The sequence below is a fragment of the Gavialis gangeticus genome, unplaced genomic scaffold (assembly GCF_001723915.1).
Source record: "Gavialis gangeticus isolate Ggan-Ray unplaced genomic scaffold, GavGan_comp1, whole genome shotgun sequence".
Lineage (NCBI taxonomy): Eukaryota > Metazoa > Chordata > Crocodylia > Gavialidae > Gavialis > Gavialis gangeticus.
The window spans coordinates 1,336,931-1,347,284 of NW_017729001.1; the positions used below are offsets into that span (position 1 = coordinate 1,336,931).

Sequence of the window (10,354 nt, forward strand, 5' to 3'; positions counted from 1 at the left end):
GATTGCTGTGTAATATCCTAAAGACAGGAATTCAAAATTACTTTTTTTTACAAAGAGCCTTACTTTCTGCTTTAGAAAGTCTCACCCGCTGCTCATTGAACTCTTTGCAGACTATTGCGACTTGATCTTAGACACAACTTTTCATCATCTCTCTGTTAATTATGTATGTATATAAAAGGGCATCATCCCTTACAAGGCTAAAAATACCTTTTTATTAAATAATTTGGGCTCTCTTGTTAAATTTGCTGTATGCACAAAGGAATTGTTATTATTTTGATCGTTCTCCCCAGATCAGAGTTGCTAGATAGAAATATCCTGAATTTATGACCCATTTAATTTTCTCCCTACACCTCACTGTATAAATTTAGTGACCAGTTTAAATTTGTTGGGCCAGGTAATAGAGCAGTAAACCATTTTATTTTCCTCTTTTCTTTTTTTTTTTTTTTTTTCCTGTTGTAAGATGGAAATCTGGTAAAAGTTGCTGTTTCCCAGTGCAAGATGATAGATACAGAGTGCTTTTAAGGATGGGATATACAATGCTGAGGAGGCTGATTTAAAGCTTTTCAGCCTTCCATTTGAAGCTTTCTTCAATAACCTTTTTGCCCCCAGATCTTCTAGAGGGAATGTTTTCTTTTTATAGTATCAGTTATAAGAGCTTGAAGCAGAAGCTTAACTTGTTTTCCTAGGAGAAAAATTTTGTTTTACAGTAAGTAGAGAATGACTCAAAGTTTTAGTGAGGTTAAACAGCTTCCTGTTCCAGACTTACTGAAACTGTTTAAAAATACTTGACAGCACCAATGCAGTTGGTTGACTTAAACTATGAAGTGAAATTATTACTGTTGCCTGTGTTATTTCCTTAGGTGAAGGTAGTTACAAGCTGTCCTGAAAGCCATGTTAGTGTTACTGCTGGCCCTATGCCAAAGCCAGCAACTATGAAAGAATGCACTGCTATTGTAATTCTGCAATAATTTTTCTGAACAATACCACTTCAGCCCAGTAAATTTTTAGCTGATTACATTAAAGATAAAAGAAAAAAGGAGAATTTTTTTTTTATTTTTATTTTTTTAAGTGGCTTGTGGTTAGTAAAATTTAAGCAAATGGCTGGATTTAATGGCTACTTCTATTTTCTAGGTTAAATGGGAACATTTTAGTTTCATGTACTGTATATTGAACACGTTGCCTGATGGTATCTAGCCGAGTTACTGCTGGCTTGGACTATTGGTCTGCAACCTGTGCTTTCTTTTACAGACTTTTAAGACTTTCACTTTTCTATTCTGGTTGAAGTCATTTTTACATAAACTCTGTAGAGTTCCCTTTCGTTTTCATCCTTAGGGTCATTTTTACCTTCCTTCTAGACAGCTTTTTATAGTAATCTTCCTAGAAATGAAATTGGTAAAGTGCATTGTTAAGACAGATGTTCCATAATTGTGCATTGTGCTAAGTACACTCATCAGTTGCCAGTGGTTCTGAGCTTATTTGGCACAGAAGAAAGTGAACTGGGTTTTCAGTCCAGTCTGGCCTCTTACACTGCACTCCCTGTTTAATTTAATAAACCTGTTTCTTTTTTTTCCTCAGTGAACATTTGTCCTGCGCCTTCACATTCTTCCTTCATGGGGAAAGTAACGTGTGCACAAGTGTGGAGATTGCCCAGCACCAGCCAATCTATCTGATAAATGAGGAACATATTCACATGGCCCAATCTTCACCTACACCATTCCAAGGTAAGTATATTTTGATGGGCCAGGATTTATGTGCTTAACTTTTCTCTGATAAAATACTCCCAAATCCCCAACTTTAGTTCAGTAATGATATCTTGGAAGCTGTTTCAGAAATTAATAGAAACATGCCATGTCATTCTTAAAAAAGAATTGAAGTTATGCTAAGAAAACTGTGGCCCTGGGGGAAAATCCTGTAATGACTTTTAGCACTATAGCTACCCTAGTAGCTGGTGTTTCCAAGGTCTTTCTATTCCTTAACTTTATTATATACAAATATTATCTGTGAAATACCTATACCAAAACGAACTGTATTTTTTTCTGTTATAAGACCTGTTATTTAAAAGGTATATGTGATCATAATTTGGTTTTCCACCATGCCTCACACAGTGGGCCCTGGACTATAACTGGTGCTCTTTAATGCCACTATACTTACAAATAAATAATAATATATAGTTTTTCTATAGCACTTTTCTTTCATACACCTCAAAGCACTTCACAAAAAAGCTCATAACATAGGTTACTTAAATACAGTTTTCTTGAACTGGCATTCTTGTCTGAGTCGTAGTTTCCACCCTCAACCCTTTCATTGTGCTGTTTTGTGATGCAGTGCATTTGTAACAATTCAGGTGCTTTCCACTAAAAACGAAAATTAAAAATTAAAAACTTTCAGCAGAACCAAAAAGAATAAATAGCATTTAAAATATATGGATTGGCTGTATACCTGAGATTCTTTAAGAAAGTAAGGCCTATGTGGTACGGTGTCACATAAGAATTGACTGTAGAGTTGCATAAGAAAACATTACTCTTCAGAATGTTTTTAAACATTGTAGTTACTGCCTGACGTCGTGCGTTAGGAAATGCCCAATTTAAAAAAGTAAGGAATGTTTAGAAAATCAAACAGGGCTACCTATTAAGAAAAATATTAGGTGGTATAATTTGTTTAGTAACATTTCTGTTAAAAGTTATCAGGGTTTTTTTAGGTACTTGGATATATTCAGGATGTTCATTATTTAAATTCAACAGGTCAAATTTTGCTTTCCGGTCATCAGTGTTGGAAAACTATAACCAAGGGCAATTTGGAAAGATGGATTTACCAGTTTACCCTGTTTGTTGATCATGATTCTGTTATCTTCATGCATAGTTATTTCAGTCCCTTTTGCTATTTACCCCATTATTTTAGCATATCCTGAAAAAAAAACAAAAAGCAAAGACCTATCTAAGGGCTGTCTGTATGGTGCCAAAGTTATTGTACTACCCCCTACTGCCACCCTATGTGGATTCTTAATCTACACTAAGGGTTGTTTTTGTGCACTTCAGCGTAGTCTCCTTTGAAAGTGATTAAGCTAAACTCCAAAAATGCATTTCTAATGCTGAATAAGAACGTCCACACAAGGGAACTAGTGTGGGATAACTTTCAAGCTTTAAATTTATAACCTATCTTACTTTGCAGAAACCTTCCTCTATAGACAAGTTCTTAAATCGCCATCAGCCAGAATTTTGAATCAGTATGTGGGAGATGGGAAGGTTTTCTGTGAAGTTTAAATTCACCTGCTGTAGGAAGTGGTATCTTATCTTGCAGTTCTGGTGAGTCCTTATGGCTTAAATGGTACATTGACGGGACAGGCATACAAGATGTCAGACCCAGCAACTCGTAAATTGATGGAGGAATGGCAGTATTTCTATCCCATGGTGCTGAAGAAGAAGGAGGGAATGAAAGAGGAAGAAGAGTTGGGCTATGATGATGATTTTCCGGTGGCAGTTGAAGTCATTGTTGGTAAGATTCAGTATTTTGCCTGAAGAACTTTTTCCCTCTGCATAATTAAAAAAAACCTAATTAATCAGAAACAACCTTTGTAATTTCCCTATCTTGTTTTGTGGCTCTCTCGACACTGGAGCATTCTGACTAGTTATCTTGCCTCAAGCTTTTGTACTCCCTCTTTCCCAGATGCTATTATCGCAGTATTAGACTACTTGCTTCAGCTCCCTATTAGTCATAAATAGATGGATGGATATGTAGGGTATCAGACTATAAACTTTTTTTAACTCTTCATATTCGACAAGAAAGTTTTCTTTGGTGGGTGTTGAGACCCAGTAAAGGTGACTTGGGTTGCTGAATAATAAATGGAGAATTTAAAAGATTTCTTTTGTCCTTCATGTTCCTTCCTTTATAGGTGGTGTGCGAATGGTGTATCCTTCAGCCTTTGTTCTCATCTCTCAGAGTGATATCCCCATGGCTCAGAGTGCTCTCAGTTGTGGGGGCCATATAAATGTGGGACAACCAGGACTTGGAAGCACGAAAGATCCCAGCAGTTGTGGGATGCCACTCACTCCACCCACTTCTCCAGAACAGGCTATCATAAGTAAGCAGTGAACCTAACAGAGACCTGAGTCACCCTCTTGAAATCTTACTTTAAATATTTTTAACTGCATAGCAGTATTCCATAAACTCTTGCAGATTTCATCTTTGGACCAATTGAGCAAGTACCTTTCATTTTTGCACAGTTCATGGTTGCTAGGGGTAACTGCATGAACAATAGCAGAAATAAGAGAACGACTGATTAGAAGAGGGGAGATTTGACTTGTACAGGAATGCATAGAGCTCGAAAGACTGACCAAATGTCATATCTTCTGTAATCTAAACACTGCAAGTTGTGTATGAGTTCATTTCAGCTCAGTTTACTGGAAATCTGCTACATTCATGAAATAGCATTGACACCTGAGATTGTAGAAAGGCACAGGCTTAGTCAGTGATTTTTAGGTAGGTGTTTTCCTGCTGTACAGGGGGATGTTAGCTAATGATTGTGAAGTGGCACAGAGATTAAAAAAACTGTATGCCATAATAAGCATTAATATTGACATGATGCCACTAACTAAATGATAGTGGCACTAATATGAGCAAACTCAGTGGAGATTGAATCAGAGACCTTAGACATGATATTAATCTGCCTCTGCAATATAAGAGAAATAACCAGAATCTGTAGCGGGAAGCTATGATGGACTCATCCTCTGAGGATGGTGCTACCTCACCCACATTGACCAGTGACTTGCATAGTTCTGGTGGAACAAGGCAGTTCATCTCAGGTGTCTGAGATCCACAGCAATTCGAATGTAAAAAGAATTCTTACTTATGTGACAGCTAGCACTGAGGACTGTTGACTTACACGGAGCTAAGTAATTTACCCTGTTGAAACGTAGGTAATATATAATATTGCTGTATGATGCATTTTTTATTTATCTTTTTGAATATACGTTAATTACATAAATTTATACATAAATCATACTTTTATTTCCAGATATCTGCTGCTTGATTATCTTCTGAAATCACAGCATTATGTAACATTACAGTAAATTACTGTGAATGTGATTACAATGTCACAGAGAGGATTATACTTCAAATGAGCTATGCAATGTAGAATCATAGAGAAATATGACAAAGTGACTTCACAAGGTCATCTAGTCCAACCTGTTATTTAAGGGCTATCAACAAAATATTTATAAGCAAATATGTATTTTGATAAAGAACAGAGATAGAAAAAATATATGGAATAGCTGAATTGCTTCTAAATTGATTTTTTTACAAAGCATGTCAGGTGTCCTGAGTAGCAGATGTCAGGGTGGGAGAGTAGATTGGCTCTTGATATTGTGCTCTTTGTGTTTTCTGGTTTCAAAGAGTTGCTCAACAGTGACATTTATTGATATACTTCATTATTTCAGAATTATTGGCAGGCCTTTTGTCTGTTTTTTGTTTTTAGTTTTAATTTAATTTTCAATAGAACTTGTTTTTTTATTCATAGACCATGCCCTAATTCTAATAATTCAGATACGATCGCTTATAATAAATTAATCAGTGAAATTTTGGTCTACTTTTTGTCAACTTTCATCTGCTAGTAGCTTCTTCAGAAAAAGCCTAAATTGATTGTTGCAGTGGAAACTTAAATCACATTGGTCAAGGAGCCAGAACTTGAGTTCAGAATTTTGCATTTCTTCAGTGAGAGTTCGTGCCATTCTTAATTCTTAAATTCTTGAAACTATGTTTAAAAAAAACAACCTGTTCTATTTATTGTGAGTATGTGGGGTATGATCTGTTCATGCTGGTGAAATGCAGATTTCTGAATTTGGATCTAGATAAGTTAAATATATTTTCAATATCTTTTTAAAATAAACATTTGATATGCTATGCCTGTATTTTGTTGATATAAAATCTTAAACTACTACAGCATTTTAAAGCATATTAGATCCCTGATAAAGTTATGCAGGGTCTCAAGAGATCTGCCAAGATGTTTTACATCATAATTACATTTATAAATGAATATGAGAAGCTTTTAAAATTAAAGAGAACGATTCTAGTCTAAGCTGAGAATAGCTATTGCTGTTTGGGCCCTGCTATTGTCTGAAAGGGCTGCATGATCCTATACAATGAGAGATGTGATACATCAGAGACTAATACAAACAACATTATTTTAAAACAAAAAATAGAAATTTTAAAGTATAGATAGTAAAAAGAAAATGCTATGGTAAACAGAAGGAGATTTTTAGTTTATAGGAAAAAGTTACCACTTGAGGGTTGAAAAGTGGCCTCTGTTGGGTAATAATGCATTCAAAGTGTGTCTTCTGGCATTTAACTCATTGTGTCTTGGGGGTTTCTGTTTTTGTTTGTTTCAATACTTTCAACAGTAATTTTCCACTTTAAATTCCAGCTTTAGTATGTGAGAACAAATCAGTTTTCACTATTGTGAGGCATTGCTAAATGCAAATATCATAAAGATATACCATATAATACAAATGCAAAATTTTGGAACGTATCTATTCACATACCCAGATGCATAATTTGAGAGGGTTGATAACCTAGGCACTATTATGTTATTAGTTGCTTCTGTAACTGAGAGTCCCTTATGGAAATTCTTTCTTATGCCAGAGGTGGAACGGATTTGTTAATCTAATTCAATTCAGTCAAGATGGTTTTCATCACAAATCTATCAAATTCATAAACAATCTTATGATGCATTCCAAAACAAATTACATAGATTACAGCCACAGACTTTAATGTATCTGTGAAGATTTGGATTTTAATAAATTGTTCCCTTCTTTCCAGTTTCTTCAAGAAAAGACAGACAAGATGCAAGCTTTGAATTTACTAGGAAGACATCTTCGTTCACTAATAATCACAGGGCACCTATAAATGTGCTGGACATCTGCTCTGATGCATTCTAATTAGCATGCGTCGGAGCAAACTCGAATAATCGAGTCTGTTGGAGCATGCTAATTAGCACACTCCAGCAGCCTCTGCATCACGTGTATTCAGCGTCCCACCCTTCAAAATGGCAGCAGGGCACGCTTTACCTAAAACTCATCAAACAAGTTTTAATTAAAGCACCTCTGCTGCCATTTTGATGCATGGGACACCGAATACACGTGATGCTGTGGGTGCTTTAGAGCGGCTCTTGGAGCCATTCGGATTAAAGCACACCCCCCCCACACACATGCCCTGCTCCAACCCTCAAGCATACGTAAAGATGCGTACAGAGGAAACTGAGTTAGGAACCTTGTATACAGTATAACAGCTGTGGCTTGAAAACAGTAGAGAGCAAAACCAGTAGATTTATTTCCTGTTATGTAGTAAAGCATGGCAATGCCTGCTTTCATTGTTGTATTCTGAAGGCTTCTTAAATCGTGTCAGACATAAGGACAAACAGTTCTGTACACAGATTTGACCTTGTTAAAATGTTCATATTATTACTTCCTTTCCTAAACGGAGAACAGAGTGTAGTATTATGCAGCCAGCAGGCTAAGTGAACTTAAAGCTCCCTCTGCTGTTCGAATTTGAGCTTCAGAGTTTGGTTGGCTTCAGATTTTAGGTAGTCTCACAATAATGACAGAAGCATTCGCTTGTACAGTGACTAACAGGATTTTTATCAGTGGTGGAGAGAAATAACAGAAGATGACTATCATAAGACTTAGGGGATAATGATTAATTTTGGAATAACATTTTCACTTGATATTTCTCCTCCAATTCATAGTATTGCCTGATTAAGGTCCATAGCATGTAACTATATTAATAGTACATGTTGGGACCTTTAAAAATATATACATATATACAAAAGAAGGTCAGTTGAATGTTAGTCTTAGTACTAATACTGCAACTCAGAAACTAAAGGAGATTGGAAACTCCATCCCTAACTATGGGGAAACATGGTCCTTTAGTAATCATGTCTTTAATTCTTATATGAAAACTTAGTTCCTCTTCTTGTGTTTGATACATATAGCACAAATAAAGGATCTGTTATATTTTAATTACATGCCTTTTATTTTAGAATCAGGTATGTCATGATGAATTTGTTGTTGTAACTAAACCACACAAAAGAATGTACAAGGTAAATATACTAGCTAAGGACATGAAAAAAACCAATGGTGGAGTTTGTCTGTATAGCACAGTTGTGTTGCATAGAGATACAAAACTAGCTCTGAACAAAAAGACGATGCATCAGCTCAGGAGGAGGTAGCTTAGGTACCTATACACAGCACTGTATTTATTGTATACACATACCCACAGGTCCATCCCCAGCCTGCATCAGAGCTTTTATGTGTAAATCTGTAAGCATAAGTGAGGGGTTTTCAACCTTTTTTAAGCTGGGTATTCCTTCTGGATGTAGGATGCGGGGGTGCTAATGGACAGCTTGGTGGCGATGTGGTGAGAGGGTGCTGACAGATGGCTGGGGAGCTTGCATGCGGCTGCTGCCATCTATACACTCCATGTCACCACTGGGCACTGCTTTCCCATGCCCAAGTATCCCTGCTTCTCTGTGCCACCAGCTTCATGTCTGGCCAGCTGTCAGCATCCTCTCCCCTGTGGCTGCGGCACATGGAGCTCGCACATGGTGGCCGCCCCCGCCACCATCTATACACACAGTGCTGCCAGAGGGGGGAGGTGGTGCCAACAGCCAGCCAGGTGCGAAGCTGGAAGCACAGAGAAGTGGGGATACTTGGGCGCAGGAAAGCGGCGCCTGGAGTGATGGATGGCAATGGTGGCCCCGCCCCCCATACTGCCGCTTCTCAGGTACCCCCACTTCTCTGCACTGCTGACTTCGCATCCAGCTAGCTGCCAGCACCCCCCCGCTCCTCCTCCCCCACAGCTGGTCAGACGCAAAGCCGGCAGTGTGGAAAAGTGAGGGTACTTGGGTATGGGGAAGCAGCGCATGGTGGCAATGGAAAGTGATGGGTGGCAGCGGCGGCCCCATGCCACTGCTTCCCAAGTACCCCCACTTCTCCACGCCGTCGCTGCATACCCCCTAAGTACCTCCAGGGGTACACATACCCCCGGTTGACAACCCCTGGCATAAACCATTGATTTTACAAATGCTCATCAGCTGATATAGTGTTTCAGGAATATGTAATGTTGCAGTTGCTGCTACTTCCTGTCTCCAGTACTGTTTGATTTTTCTTGAAGGTGAAAGCGGAGGTACCCACAACTCTGTCAGCCATTCAGCTGCACAGGAAGGGACGGTCACTGTGCACAGCCCAAAAAAGTCAGGGAAGATGCCTCCAAAATTCCACAGTCATATGGTCCACAGAGTCTGGAAGGAATGCATCCTCAACAGGGCACAGTCTAAGTAAGAGGATGTTTATGGCTGTTTTGTTTGCAAACAATAGTATAACTGTCTTGTTTAAACACTTTTGTCTTTGACCTTATATAACGTTACCTCACTGTGTGCATTACTTTTATAGCTCTGTAATCATAATGAAAATTTGAGGTAACATTAACAAAGACAGTTTTAGAGTTGTTTTAGCTTGAAAAATATTAACAGTAATAGTGATTACATGTGCACTTTGTTTGGTCTGTTTCATTTGTGGCTCTGAGAACCAAATTCTGCCCTCAGTTACACACACATGGTCTCATTGACTGCAGAGATACTAGGTCACATAAGAATTTCTTGGCTTGGAAGGTAGATGATCTAAGGACAAAAATAACCTTCTAAGTTTATATTTATAAGGTTATACTTATTTATAGATGTAAACATTTGGAAGGATATATTTACATTTGGCAACTCATGACTCAGACTGCCAAGGGCATGGAAGTGCATTGTTATTAGTGCTTTTCATTTCTAGAGGTTTAAATTATCTTGCTTTGGCATGATGTACAGATGTTCCAAGAAGATTTTGTCTTTTCATTATCTCCATGTTATTTTCTCATTGGACCTTTCAATAAATATTTCCAGATGCAATTTTAATTGGTACCTCTATTACCTGCCCTTAGACACTTGTGCACAAATTCCAGATACAAGCTATGTGATACTCAGGTAATACTTCCATGTAAAAATTAAGTGCTAAGTTTTCAGGTTTGGCTCAGATAGAAACTAATTTCAAGTGCAGAATTATTTTGATGAAAGGGGATAGTTTTGTTCAAGGAGCACATAGAAATGAACAATATCTGAAGGGTATTAGTAATGTTATATATGAGAGAATTTCTATAACATATACTTTCATAATTAGTAGGGTCGGAAGGGACCTGAGCAGATCATCAAGTCTGACCCCCTGCCATGGCAGGAAAGAGTACTGGGGTCAAACAGCCCCAGCAAGGTGATTGTCTAGCCTTGTCTTAAAGACCCCCAGGGTAGGAGCCAGCACCACTTCGCTTGGAA

The 10,354-nt window shown here is 37.9% G+C and overlaps 1 protein-coding gene across 1 annotated transcript in view; it reads left to right on the top strand.

Annotated features, from left to right (window-relative positions):
* Positions 1-10,354, top strand: part of MED13L (mediator complex subunit 13 like) — a 517,387-nt gene that overhangs the window by 398,170 nt on the left and 108,863 nt on the right. Inside the window, exons 5-8 of the mRNA XM_019506688.1 lie at positions 1,576-1,721; positions 3,298-3,492; positions 3,890-4,078; positions 9,163-9,325. Coding sequence (XP_019362233.1) covers positions 1,576-1,721; positions 3,298-3,492; positions 3,890-4,078; positions 9,163-9,325 — 693 coding nt within the window. The remainder of the gene's footprint in view (positions 1-1,575; positions 1,722-3,297; positions 3,493-3,889; positions 4,079-9,162; positions 9,326-10,354) is intronic.